The 14527-nt window shown below is 38.5% G+C and overlaps 1 protein-coding gene across 1 annotated transcript in view; it reads right to left on the bottom strand.

Annotated features, from left to right (window-relative positions):
- The window catches only part of LOC104469978 (VPS10 domain-containing receptor SorCS1-like), a gene marked incomplete at its 3' end in the record, with an annotated part of 67355 nt that overhangs the window by 43410 nt on the left and 9418 nt on the right, over window positions 1–14527 (bottom strand). The window contains exon 3 of the mRNA XM_010084731.1: window positions 6397–6470. Coding sequence (XP_010083033.1) covers window positions 6397–6470 — 74 coding nt within the window. The remainder of the gene's footprint in view (window positions 1–6396; window positions 6471–14527) is intronic.

Genomic DNA, 14527 nt, shown 5'->3' with positions numbered 1-14527 from the left:
GTAAACAGCCCAGAGACCACGCCATTTAAATTGCCTCAGCCCACCTGGGTGGGCATGCAAATCTCACCAAGCCAAGATCTGACAAGAACACTGCGACAGTTCACCTGGCTTGCTCCAACTGCTTGAATATAATGAAGTTTTTACCAAGGCTTTGACACTTTTTTCCCCTGTATTTCAGCTCTTTCAGCTGCTCCAATGAACAGTCAGAGCTTTTAAAATACAGTCTCTAGCCTCCTCTGGAAGAGAAAAGATACATACTCTATAATTCCACTCTGAAGATTAAGTATCTTTACATTGTTCATAAAAGAAATGCAAATACAGCCCTATCAACTCATCTGTCCTCTTGGCTGCTTACCAGTTTATCTTTTTCTCCCTTTCAGTGTGTGTGCATATCTTTGTATTGTTTGAGGGGAAAGGTTGGTTGGCCGCTTTTTTGCAATGTTTGCATCCATTTTATTCTCCTTCTCATACTCAGAAAAAAACAAGACAGAGTTGAGACATAGCAACACCTCTCACTAAACTGACATATCTCCTGTAATTTCCTCAGGGGGTCACTGACATCATGGACACATGACCCTACTGGAAATGAGAAATGCTATGAGTGTTTACTTCTAAACAGCCTGTTACACCTATATAGTGCACGAAAGCCCTGAGCTATGTTTTTTGTCTAATTAAGGCAGTTACCTTAGAATCACAGAATGGTTCATGTTGGAATGGACCTTTAAACATAATTTAGTCTGAATCCCTGACATAGGCAGAGACTTCTTTCACTACATTGGTTGTTCAAAGCCTCATCCATCCTAACCTTGAACACTTCCAGGGATGGGGCATTCACTACTTATCTAGGCAAGTATCTCACTACTCTCAGATTAAAGAATTTGTTCCTTATATCTAATCTAAATCTACCCTCTTTAAGTTTAAAACTGTTACCCCTTGTCCTATGACTATGGTCTCTGAACCAATAGTCTCTCCATTTTTCTTTTCCTTTAAGAACTGAAAGGCCACAATAAGGTCCCCCTGGAGCCTTCTCTTCTAGAGGCTGAACAACCCGAACTCTCTCAGCCTTTCTTCATAGGAAAGGTGTTCCAGTCCTAGCATCATTAAAGCTCTCTCATCTTTTTGAAATACAGAGTGGTGTTTCTTTTGCATTTCTCCTACTTGCTTGTCTGGGTGCAATACCCAAATAAGTAAAACCAAAAAAAATCAATAGCACTAATACAGTTAATCCAGTTAATGATTATAACTTGATTATATAAATTACCAGCTAGGCTTTTCTATTGTTCATTTTCTGCTAGTTTTTAAGACACTTCTATTATTTGGCTTCATTACTTTTTTTTTACCTCCTAAGTTTTTCAAGGTTAGGTTATGATTAGAATTAGCTGAGAATCTTTTCAGAAAATGTCTCATTCAGATTAAAAAAAAATAAATTACATTTTGAAGGAATTTTAATGAGTTTTTAACCATTTATTTTTATTGTTTTAGGGCCAGCTCTAATCATGATACCTTGACTTACTGACTTTCAGAAAATAATTTCTGGTTGAAAGCATAACTTGATCCAAGGACCAGAATGAAAATCTACCTTTTAATGAGCAACGTCTGCATATATATTTTGGTGATATTGAACTTTATACACTTGGCTATTTTTTTTTGCAACTACTGGTCATGAATGTTTGTATTTGCAAGTCACAAGGTATCACTACTGAACTTTGACTGGATGACTGTAACACTTTAAAAAAGTGAGAAAAAAACGTAAAGTAATTGCTAGTATGACTGATTCACCAAGTGAGTTCACATTTGTATTTGCCACAAACCAGTGCCTTTGCCAGCAAAATTCCACCATAGGAATGTACGGTGAAAATCTGCAAATATCACAAAAATAAACCCAGACGTATTTAGATAAAGCATTTATCCAACTCTTCTAACTAGCACCTACTGCATTCTCTCCCCCTAATGCCTACCACATTAGTAAACACCATGATACCAGCAATAAGCCATGTATATTCTTGTTTCTGCACTACCCTGACGAACTAATATTGCTTTGAATGCTCCTTTCCTAGTAATTAGTGTATTTTCATAGAGTACGGTTCCAGAATTACTAAGCACCTTGATAATTTTCATGCATTTTTCTGCCACAGTACATTTAACAGCAAAATCTCAAGAATCTGTCAGAGAAATGATAAAAAATATGAAAAATGTTGACACAGTGCAGAACTGCAGTGCCTTTGAGTTGTATACAGTGCGGAATCTTTTACGTTTCCATGACACATATAGTTGGCTCTCTGAGTGGATAAAGATTTGCTCAGTATACCGCTTTCATATACCTAGATTAAGCAGCTATGTGATAAAATATACAAATTACAGAGATTATTAGAGATCTCAGTTTTCCAGTAGCCCATCACTAAAGTCTGCCCATCACAAATGTGTTCTTAGAACCTTATAATGATTTAGAGAATTACAGATCCCTTTTTCTGGATGAGAAAGCTCCAGACACCTCTCATTTTAAAAGGTTTCAGTTTATCTGCTCATCCCCCACCTGATTTCTTCCTCCACAGACTGACACTACAGTCTCTTTCATTGCAAGTGTGGATGTCAGGGTATCCACTCAGAGCTGCAGATGGAAGAATGGAAAGGCAAACTGGAGCTCTGAATAAAGAATGAGTCTATTTTCATGTTAATGACTCCTCTTAATGAAACAGATGACACAAGAATACAAAATACATATGAGCTTCAAGGATCTGAGCTGTCTCTACAGAGAGTGTTTTCTCAGACTTATGCAGTATGCATCAGCAGATTGCTTTAATGCTGTTCTTCAGGGATTTGAATTTTTCTGAGGTGGTAGTAGGAGGGGGTGTTTCACAGAGCAGCCAAAAATAATCAAATAAAAAGAAAATTCTCTTGGAAACAGACATAAGAAATGCTACTGTAAAAGATTCTCTGACAGCATTTGCAGGTAGAGCTTTCTCAAGACTAAAACTAGCAAGCTCAGTGGTGTTTCTTCACAAGACTTAGAGTGACCCACAAACTATTTACCAGACCACCATGACAGAGTAAAATGGCAATTATAATATCAGTGAGCAATCAGGAAAATGCATCTTTGCTTTCATCCACCATTCAAATCCGTTTAAAAGTCTTTAAAGTCTTCCAGATGTTCCTCCCCTGTCAAAATAAGCAGCACTAAGTAAATAAATGCAGCTTCAAGAGGGCCTGATGCTAAATGCTTTTCTTTATGTCTTCCCGATCTTAGAAAATTCACTGTTTAGATAGTCCTGGAAACAATCTGTGGTAAAGCAACTCCTCAGTCTTCCTTAGATATCAAGATATAGCCGTCATTCTCTGCACAATACAGCTATGTCCTGGTTGATCCCCTCAAAACCATCTGATATAGAGAAAGCACCACAAACAGGAGAGAATTTCCCCATGGTCTCCTTTCCTTTGAAAATTGTGCCTTTAGGACATCTCCTTCACTATTAATTTCTACTCTTAAGAATAACTGGAAGTCAGTCTTCTGACTTTTCAGGTTGATTAGACTCTGCATATTTCCAAGCCAAAATGCATAACAATTAATTAAAAAACAAACCACAGGGCACCCAGCAAGGCTCTACCCAACTTGTACATCAGCACGGGCTACCGAGATGTTGCTGTAGAAGCTTGGATTTCAACTCTACATCCATACCCTCTTACATCCCAGTTGCCTTTCACTTTTCTTGCATGTGGAGTCAGCAGTGGGCAAGCTCGGAGTGCAAAGGTCTGCCCTTCTGATTTAGCACTTCGGTGCTTATTTTGTCTGCAGCTACTTGGTTGCACAGAAATGGAAATGCACAGAAAAGCCCAGTATTTGTCTTTGTGGGGTACATATTCTCAGTTACACATGCATAGCTCTGTTTTCTACTATGGATGGTTTTGAGGACAGATAGTGTCCATAAAAGTGCAGCTAGTAGTGGTCTTTTTTTTTTTTTTTTTTTGTGATTATGATCATAATAAAAAAGCCAGAACGAGATGCAACACTGTTGCCATGAGTTGTATTATTTTTACTTTTGATAGTAGAAGTACAGTCTACCTTACACTGAGGTGTGTTATGCAAGGGACATTTTGTTCAAGGTGAAAATACAGGCTTGCAATTTCACGTTTTGTTTATGGCTGTAGGGAATTAGATGGGTGGTTGGAACATCTTTTCATCTTATACTTTGCCTTTGAAGCTGCAAGCCTGAGTTCTCTTATTTGTTAGGTTCTCAGAGGCCTTCAAAGTTTGAGCTCCATGGAAAAGGAAAATGATCTTTTTCATCATTATTGTTATTGCAGGCATCCATCTGCTCAATTCACAATAATCCACTACTGCAAGTAATGATGGGAAACCTTAAAAGGTTTGGAGAGCAGTACAGAACACAGGGATCCGGGAACAGGGACATTCTCTCGACCACTCTGACCTTTTTCAGTGAGCAAAATTTTGTGGATGTCTCAAAGACTGGATCTCCATATTTCTAGGACTTTCTGCTTTTATTAGCCCAGAAAAAAAACAAGAGATGTGTGGAGCTGTGTGTTTGCATCTGACACTTTGAAACTCTGCTAGGAGTCCTATAGGAAAGAAATAGGAGTGATATAAATGTATATTTTATATATATGTCTACCCAGACCCTCACACAAAAACAAGTTAAAAATGGAATTTAGTTTGCAAAAGCTTCAGCTAACACAGGTTCTGAGAAAGGATTAAAAAGCAGGAGCAGCAAACAAAATCCCTGGTATATCTTAGCAGACCAAATATAAATTTGACTTTGGAAGTAAATTTGACCTAGAGCTCTTACTTCTTCCACAAATTAAAAGAAAATATTTGACTGAACCACTCCTGAATCTTGATATGTTCAGAACCTGTGGTTTTGGCAAAAACATATACTTCAGAAGCTAGCACGGGGGTCTCATTTTAATCACCTGGTTCAGCTCCTCCTGATTTCAAGATGACAATTTTATTGAAAGCTCCTCTTTTAAGGGCCAGATTCATGAGCCAATTTCTGCTCACAGGTAGACTACTGCTTCCATGAAGAGCTGACAAGATGTCTCACAGATTTACACCAGTGTAAACAAAAAGAGGAGTAAGCCAAAATATATAAAGAATAAACTTATCTTTGATTTAGACTATGACAACTATCTTTGCAGGAAAACAGTTCAGTTTCTCCTTCATTCCTCAGCTTTCGTTTCCACATAAGTAGACGTTACACTAACTGCTGTTGCGTGACAGCATGGAGGTGTTTCAGGTAAGTACTTTACTGCGAGCATGGTTACAAACCTTTACACTGGGTATGCAAATCACTGCTATGGAAAGCAAATGCAAAGAGATCTGCCTGCAATCAGAATCATGAGGAGAGAATCAGTACACCAGACTGGGTAAATCTGTGATGAATAAAACTGAAGATGAGACAAAATACAAATTTGCTAGTAGTGGAGAACTTCAGAAAAAAGCTTGAAAAATAATTCAGGGGTTATTTTTCAGTGGTTGTGGCCACTACCAGCATTTGAATCTGAAGTCAAATCATCTGTTACAGACACTCCATATATTAAAATTTGTGAAATGCTCAGATTCTATCAGAACTACGTAGGCTGTAGCCCTAAGTGAATTTAGATACGAATCGTAAGGCATAAGCTAATACAGCAAAGAATTAAGCTTGCATCACTAACAAAGAGCTATGACACTTCTTATGGTAACTTTGGCATCAAACTTGCAAACATTTTGAATTGCTCTAACCAACTGACATTGAAAGATTCAGCAAGAGGAACTTACACATGGCTGATCCATACAGCTTGAAATCCAAATGGAAATCTTGCTTGGCTGCTTAGAAGCAATACTGCACAGTGATTTAAGCTCATAACTATATGTGCCTAGTTCAATGGTCATTAACTTGCTCACTTTCAAGGACTGAAGTAGGTTCAACAGCAGTCAAAAGCATAACACCAGCCAATGGAGAATGTCCACTGTCACACATGGCAGAAATGCTACTATCCTCAAAGACGCCAAGACTTTTTAGCCCTCACTAGTCTAAGCACATTCATCTCATCTTTGTATTTGGTGCAAAACCAAACAAGCTTATGCTGAACGGATTTGTATTCGAACTCAAAATGTTCACAGGAAATTGCAGAGCTCTCCCGTACTAAGACAATGCTTTCTTCAGACAATTATTTAGTACATTTCAGTTATGCATTATCCTTAGATCAAAGACTCCACTTTCAAGTGCTGTATAAACACACAACAGGAGGAACAATGCCCCTTTCATACCAGTTCAAAGTTAATCTCAACAAATTACAGTGCAGACTGGATTCATCCACATTGCCTTCAAGCCCCAATTTCAACATCTCCACATGTGTGGGGAAGCTGTGTCTAGGAAATGAGGAAGAGGTTTTTGCTCTTACCAGTAGAACCTGTTTGGTGCAACTCCCTCATGAAGAAGCAGCCATCTTCTGCCAAACTCCACTGAACTGAATAACTGGGGACAAAAACAAACAGTCATGAATCACAGTAAAACGCAAAGAAAATAAAGAAATAAATCTGAGGAAGCCTGTATCACTTCTGAGATAGTGACTTGGACTTTTACTTCCTCCAGTCTCAAAGGGCATCTGGGGCAGCTGAAAATCATCTGTGGTGCATTTTATAGGCAGAGTCAATACTCGGCTGTGTGACACAGGACACAACTGGTACTACCTGAGGCATCATTGTATGGGTACACCTGACAACCTGCCATGACTGAAAACTCATCATCTAGCTCTTTGTGGCACTCTCAGGTACTAAAATCATGCAGTATGGGAAAGCTGCATTTTATTTTTAAAAACTTGTGGTGGACACCAAATGTACAGTATAACACAGTAGTTTGACATCCTAGCCTAGCTCTGACAACAGACATACAGACTTGCCTGCCTTGATATTATGTTGGAAGGTTGTTCTCTTTCCGTAACCAGTACCCATCCCTGGACAGGTTGTTCAATCTCGTGCCAAAAAAAGCGTTCTAACATGTCCAGATTTCTCTTGCAGGACTAAATGAGTTTAAATAACACAAATTACTTGTACCGTGGAAACCTGCAATTCTCACTTTGCTCCTGTCCTTCTCCTGCAAACAACATGACACCTTCTCCTAGACGAGTTACACAAGCAATATCCAAATACATCAATCATTTCAGAAAATCTTTCCATGATAAATACCAAACCAGACTGAGAAAGGTCAGCAAAAAAGCATGTTACAGGTATGATAAATACTTTGCCATGTCTTTGTAGAACGATATAAAAACATTCCTGTTACAGAACACTTACAAATAGCTGCTGTCTATAAATGCTGCCATCAGGTAATTCCCAGAAGGATAGTAGAGGGCAAGATCACTTGGCTTCTGTCTTTCTTTTGCTTTATTTAACTTCATATTTCTCATGTGGAAGCACTGAGAGGCAGTCAGTCTTAAACTTTTTTTGCAGATTCATCCCATGTCCCCTCCCTTCCTTTGCTTGATAGTCTTGGCCACTTCCCTTTTCTGGCAAGGAAGACGTTAGACCCCTTTTTTGAGCTGTGATCTGCCTTTTCAGGACAAGACTTTAGAGATCTTGCAGAATACGTAAACAACCCAAATCTTTATGTGCAAACCCTGACAGATTTTTTTTTTTTTTTTTTTTTTCCTAAACAAGTAGTGGCAGTGGATTGGCAGGGAAGAGAAAGATGGAAGCCTGAGAGAATGACTGAGGAGAGAAGCTGATTTAAAGCTTAGGGTCGATCAGAAAGATTATTTGAATGTCTCTTAGGAATTATGAGTCTGGGATCTCAAGAAACCTTGAGGTATACTTCCTTGTCTGTATTACATTCTCAATGCAAACCCCTACATCCTCCAATCTCCCTATTGTAAAACCTTGGAAGGACATAGAGAAACTAATTATAACAGCATTTTGGTGAACAGTAGACTGTGTAAATGTTGAAATCTACTTTGAAAGAGGAAATCTCAAAATTCACCTTTTTTTTCTCATCTCCCTTTCTCTTGAACACTGTGAAAGAAGAGAGAGGGAAGAAGGCAGAGGGGATAGAAAATAATGAGGGTAAGAAAGGAAAAAACAGTTTAGCTTTATGAATAGAAATGCATCCACTTTTACAATTTCAGCAGGGAGGCTGTTATTTTTCCTTAAGTAGAAGATTCTAGATAAATTCTTATTTGAAACTTTAAGGAACTCTAACTAAAAAAAAACCTTTCAGTTTTAAAAATTAAAGAAAATCTTTTGGGACATTTAACAATGACTTTTGCAAAATGCCTTGAGGTCATCTAATCAAGAACTCTACCATCACAGGAGGTATTTTCCACCCTTCACATTAAAAATAAATTCCAAGACCTGCTTTTGTAATTGCAGCAAAAATAAAAATATAAAAACAAAACGCTACTGTCAATCTGCCTCTCTGATGTCAATGTTTTCCCTTCCACGGCAAAGTAGCTTCTTTGGTGCCAAGTAATATGCCTTTAACATATTAGTAATTTAAGTTTTAATAAAGTTCAGGGAACAAACTTTTTAGCAGGACCTGTTGTGCTAGGACAAGGGGTAATGGTTTTAAATTAAAAAGGGTAGATTTAGACTAGATACAAGGAAGAAATTATTTACTATGAGGGTGGTGAAACACTGGAACAGGTTGCCCAGAGAGGTGGTAGATGCCCCATCCCTGCAATCATTCAGGTTGGATGGGACTCTGAGCAATCTGATCTAGTTGAAGATGACCCTGCTTATTGCAGGGGGGTTGGACTAGACAACCTTTAAAGGTCCCTCCCAACTCAAACAATTCTATGATTCAATGATCCTTTAATTAAGAACAGGGAGCAATCCAAACAACTCAGCAAACAACTCTGTTACCAGACCAGGGATATATAGGATGTAAGCTTTCCAGGGAAACTAGCTGAGATCATCACAGTCAATTTTGTTTTCCCCCTTTTGTAGCTCTCACTCTACTCCTTCTCTAGTTTCCTGGAGCACCACTTTCAGCAGGTTGTGTCAAATTTCAGTTCAGAGGGTTTATTTGAATCTGCCCTCTCTGAATTCACTGGTGATAGTAACAATATTCTGAATGAATTAAACATCGCCCGTGAAGCTTTCTCTGTGCTTGTGCAGCATCCTCCTCCATGCCTGCAGTCCCTCTGCAGTGCCAGGTGGCTGAATGGCCCCAGTTCCACAGCATCCCTCTGGCTGTTTCAGCACAAATCTTCAGAGGGGCTCTTCACCTGGTACCTCTGACAACTCCTCCAGCAGAGCAGAAGCTGTGATGCTGCACCGCACCCAGGGAGACCTGCTGTCTCTTAAGCGTGTGCCCTGAATGAGACATGTGATTTGGGCAGAAAGTGGAGAAATAAAATACTTTATAAGTTTCTTTCAAAGGGAGGAATGGATACAGCAATTCTACTGCCAGGACTGGCCTCTCAAATTAGAAGCCAGTGCCCAGTGAGCACATGAGAAAAGGCAAAGCTCTCAAAGGGAAATATCGGTTTCTTGGGAACTCATGCCCAAAGCTCTCATTGTCTTTAATGAGACATTTTAATAACCAGGCTTTTACAAGGTTTTTCCTCCTTTACCATTATCTCAGCACCAAGCTCAGCCTTTAGTGATTCACAGCAGCAAAAGCAGCACTAATGTATCTTCAGCAAAGGGGAATTTCCCCACCTTATGTCACATGCCACAAAAAGAAAAAAAATCCTTTGCAGTGAGGACTTTTTCAGATATTTTATTCTAAGTAGAATTTATTTTAGATTGAGTTTATTTAGCTGGACAAGAAAAATATAAATATTTGGAGGCCAGGTTTTTGTCAAGTATCAGTTATGATACAGCTGGGACTATTTTTCCCCATTTAGCAATTACAGTGCTTGTGTGAATATTTTTTAAACCCAGCATAATATTTGTTGTTTTTATAAAAGCCCTCTCTCTCCTGGGACTTCTTGTGACAGACTCATGCATGAAGTCCCTTTAGAGATGACATTTTATTTTCTTTGGCAAGCATTGCCATCTGATGACTATTTTCATTATTAGACTGAAATTAGATAATGTTCTTGGGCACACTTCTTTTTCAACCACAAATAGAAAAGGAACCTATTACAACTTCAATGTGTGTTTTCATCTGAGGGCCAAGTAGTGATCTGACATTTCTGTTTTCACTGAGACACAACTGTTATGAAGTAGGAATTTCATATTGATCTGTCAGATTTGACCCTGGTTCATCAGGAAGCAATTATCTTCTTGCTTCCTCTTCTCTTGTATATTAGTTCTCTGTGCAATATGTGAGTACTTAACAATCAACAGTCTGGTGTTGCTTTGTTTTGCTTTTCTTACATTCTAATATTCTGTGAAGTAGAAACCTCTTTTAGATAGGGAAACAGAAATCAAAGGGAAAAGAAAAATCTATCCCAAGGTTACAAATATTTTCTGAGGCTGAGCAGGGATTCAAATAAACCTTCTGAACTGCAAGACAATCCCCAGCTACAGGAAGAGCCTTCTCACAACATGATATGACTATCTGCTGGAGTAGTGAAAGCTGTTGTCTGAAAACTGAACTTATCTACACCAAAAAATATCTGTGTGCTAATCACCCTCTCTGTTATTTGTTCCCCAACCTGTGTGAGAAGCATAAGAGCTGCTCATGTATCTCATAGTGATAGTGTAAGCTTCATATCATAGAATTACACTTAAAATGCTTTGGTAACAGCAGGATACAGTTGTCATTTAATCTTCTTTTTTTTTCTTTCCCTTCTAATTTCCTGATCTTCCAGCACTAATTTTAGACTTGCACAGCGTTTTTTGCATTTTTGGGCTCTATTAATTGATAACATTTTCAATTTGTGACTGTGTCCTGGTTTTGGCTGGGAGAGAGTTAACTCTCTTCACAGTAGCTAGTAAGAGGCTGTGTTTTGGATTTGTGCTGAGAAGGCAACTGATAAAAATACTGATGTTTATACTTGTTGCTAAGACAGTCAAAGACTTTTTAGCTTCTCATGCTTTGCCAGTGTCTACAGGTACACAAGAAGCTAGGAGGGAGCATAGCCCACAACTACTGGCTTAGGTTTAGGACTGAGACCCAAATTAGCCAATTGTATATTCCACATCATCCATGTCATGCCCAGTATGATGAGGATCTGTCAGGAAGTTCCTTGCTCTTGCTCTTTCAGTTGTCTCTCTCGCTCTCCTCTTTTCTGGGATTGTGGTTTTGGGACTCTCTCTTCTCCAGGATCACTAACCAAGATCAGGCTGAGCCTTGGTCATCAGGGGGTGAGCAGTTGTATTGGGTATCACTTATTTGTATATATTATTACATTATTATTTTATTATTTTTAATTTTATTGTAGGATAGTTACTGAATTAAACTAGTTACACTGAAAGAGTGATCAGGCATTGGAACAGGCTGCCCAGGGGAGGGGTGGAGGGCACATCCCCAGGGAAGTGGTGGAGTCACCATCCCTGGAGGTGTTCAAGAAACGTGTAGATGTGGTGCTTAGGGACATGGTTTAGTTAGTTAGGTGTTTGGTTGACGGTTGGACTTGAGGATCCTTGAGGTCTTTTCCAGCCTTAATGATTCTATGTTCTATGTTCTATTCTATATTCTAAATTGTTCTTATCTTAACCCACAAGTCTCTTTTCCCTTTTCCCCTTTAATTTTCTCCCCCACTTCCCAGGGAGGGTGAAGGGTAAGTGAGCAGCTGCATGGCATTTGCTGCTGGGTGGGTGTAACCACAACAGACAGTCAAAACATTCTTTATTACTTAACCCAGGAGAACAGATAATTTTTAAAAACAAAAAATACTGAGCAATATCTCTAACAAACAAATACTTACTGTAAAGGACACAATCTTCTCATCATTTTACACATAAAAGTTGTGTATGTCCACTGAAAAGCTATAGAGAAATTTTTATGTGTCATATACAGACTCATCCTTAAAACACTTCTAAAGGGATTGTGTGGGTGTCACAAGTGCTATAAAACACCAGACCTTCACTCACTTTTACGGAGCTAAAAGAAATTACAGTAACTGAGGATTAATCTCTACAATTTACTGTCAGTCTTATTTAGCTTTCTAGTTTTTGTTTTTTTGGGTTTTTTTGCTAAATGTATTTTTATAACTCCAAAATAAGTAGCTAAAATATGAGCTCTTAGGGTCTCTTTGTTCTCAAAACATCAGACAAATTTGATTCATTCAGATGTAATTACTGATGGTATGAGACTATGACCTACAGGACCCTTCTTGTTTATTTGGGTTTGACTGAATTATGAAGTTGAGATCTTCTGACATAACCTCACATCTTTAGGACAAACAAAATGAGCTGTTAACAGTTCCACTAAGTATTGCATCTGGGCACGCACTTTAATAAAATTGCAATGTTCACCACATTTTCCCCTTACAAACACTGGATTTCCCCTGAGATTTTCCCAGACAAAAATCTGGCTCTTATGAGGCGGCTGAATTGTTTATTTGGCTGTTGAACCTGAGAGGTAAGAAAGCATGACATCAATCAGATGTTGCTAGTAAATGCAAACTTGTCTTAAACAGATGAGTCTCCATTCCTCCCCAGTTCCAAAAAGCTCTGTGCTCCCCAGAGCCAGTGGGTAACTCTGCTACCTCCATACTCATCAAACTCACCATAACAAAAACTTACAGTCACAGAAATCTATATAACATCCAAGAAGACAGACATTTCCTCATTTAACATCTGACTTTGAATGCAAGGTTGCACATACCAACAACTGAGAATTTGCACGACCCACCAATTCTGACACAATGCCATTTGAAGGACATTATGCTAGTCAAGACCTACTACCATCACCCCTTATGTTCTCAAGAAATTCATCTTCCCAGCCAAAGCTTTCTGTCACATGTGGAGGTCCTTGTAGCTTCGGCTTCATTTCTGTACAAATTGCTGCAGATATGACTGAACCAGAGTCCCCATGGTGTTTTATCACTCAATGTTTAAACTAATTGGATATTCTGATTAGATATTTGGTTCTGATCCTTCTTTACAGACTGATCTTGCACCATGTGGTAGTTGCATGTGCTTCCTATGCTGATAAGGATATTTAGTTTTATGCAGTGATTTCATCTCATGCAAAAAACATTATGCACATGGAAATTCTGAATTTGGTTAAAGAAAAGGTGATTTAAATTGCAAGCCAGAAGCAACATGAGGGAAATATTTTGAGCAAGCTAGTAATTCCCATTATTTTCCTTTTACTTAAGAAATTTCCCCTAAACAAGTTAAAATGGAATACAGCATGGAGTCTAAGTTTATTTGTTGATTGGATTTACCAATTTTTGGTATTCTTATATTCACAAAAGAAAAATCTCTCATTCTCTCACCTCTAGTTTCCGTGAAAGCTGTCCTCATTCTTCCTGGACACAGATCTGATCAAAGCAATTCAACCTACACTATAGTATTGACGTAAAAAAAAACATATGCAACTGGTAAACTAGCTCAAAACATCTTTGAAAGTAGTGGGTTTGATTCAAATTCACCTCTAATTCCCTGAGAAGTTTCCTACTGGTCAATCCTCCTGGTAGTTTCTTCATATATCCTGACTTCTTGTCTCTTACACTTCCTGCTGTTTCTATGAGATGATTAAAACTAACCTCATCCCTTCAAATAGAATTTATTCACAAACAAAAAATCCCCCAAAAACCAGTGCACTTAAACCACAGATATTGTACTGATGAACCATATCTACATTTTGAGAAATCACATTTTCCTCATCTTCAGTATATTTTTTTTTTATTTATCTGATTTTCACTAAAGAATACAACATTCCAAAAGCACATGAACGAAAAATTATCACAGTGGGAAAGAAGTGGCGCTGCAGACATCTCTAACAGTGAGAAAGAATGAACAGAGACTTGGATGCACACATGCTCCCAACATGCATCCAGTGCAGCTTACCTAGGTATCAAACAGAGTACATTAAATTGAAATAAATTACTGCACAGGGCCTTTCTTTTTCAGAACCGTCAAAGGCTAGGAGGTATGCTGCTATTCCCTGAATCACATAATTTTTCATTTAGAAGAGCCATGGACTAGGCTCTTCTCTTCCAGCACAGAATTTAATATAACAGTATGTTTTGTACAAACAAAGAAACTGAAATCGTGCGTGGTACTTCTTTCCTAGAATAGAGCATGAGACTCAGGATCCAGCATACAAAAATGGGCTACAGGGCTGATGCTCATTTACTTCCCTGGTCACTGATCTAACTGTAGGTTTCAGTGTTAAGATGTGTAAACACCCTTGAAGCAAGAAAGTTCATAGGACACTGCATAGACTTCGAACATTTTAAGTTGCAGCACTGCCTTACTCATGCCATGCAGGAATCACCAATATGGGTACCCAATAACTGGTGTTTATTGAACGCTGATGGAAACACATCAGAATGATAAAGCTTTTGTTTACCTGCTTCACAGCCCGTTCCAATATCAGTGAGGTCCCTGTGACTGCTTGTGAACCACACACTGCTCTCATATAGACCTGTTCGGTATGGTTGGAACACATCAAGTTCTTTGGGGCATGTT

Source organism: Pterocles gutturalis, unplaced genomic scaffold, assembly GCF_000699245.1.
Source record: "Pterocles gutturalis isolate BGI_N339 unplaced genomic scaffold, ASM69924v1 scaffold9345, whole genome shotgun sequence".
Classification (NCBI taxonomy): domain Eukaryota; kingdom Metazoa; phylum Chordata; class Aves; order Pterocliformes; family Pteroclidae; genus Pterocles; species Pterocles gutturalis.
This window is presented reverse-complemented; position numbering and strand designations above follow the sequence as displayed.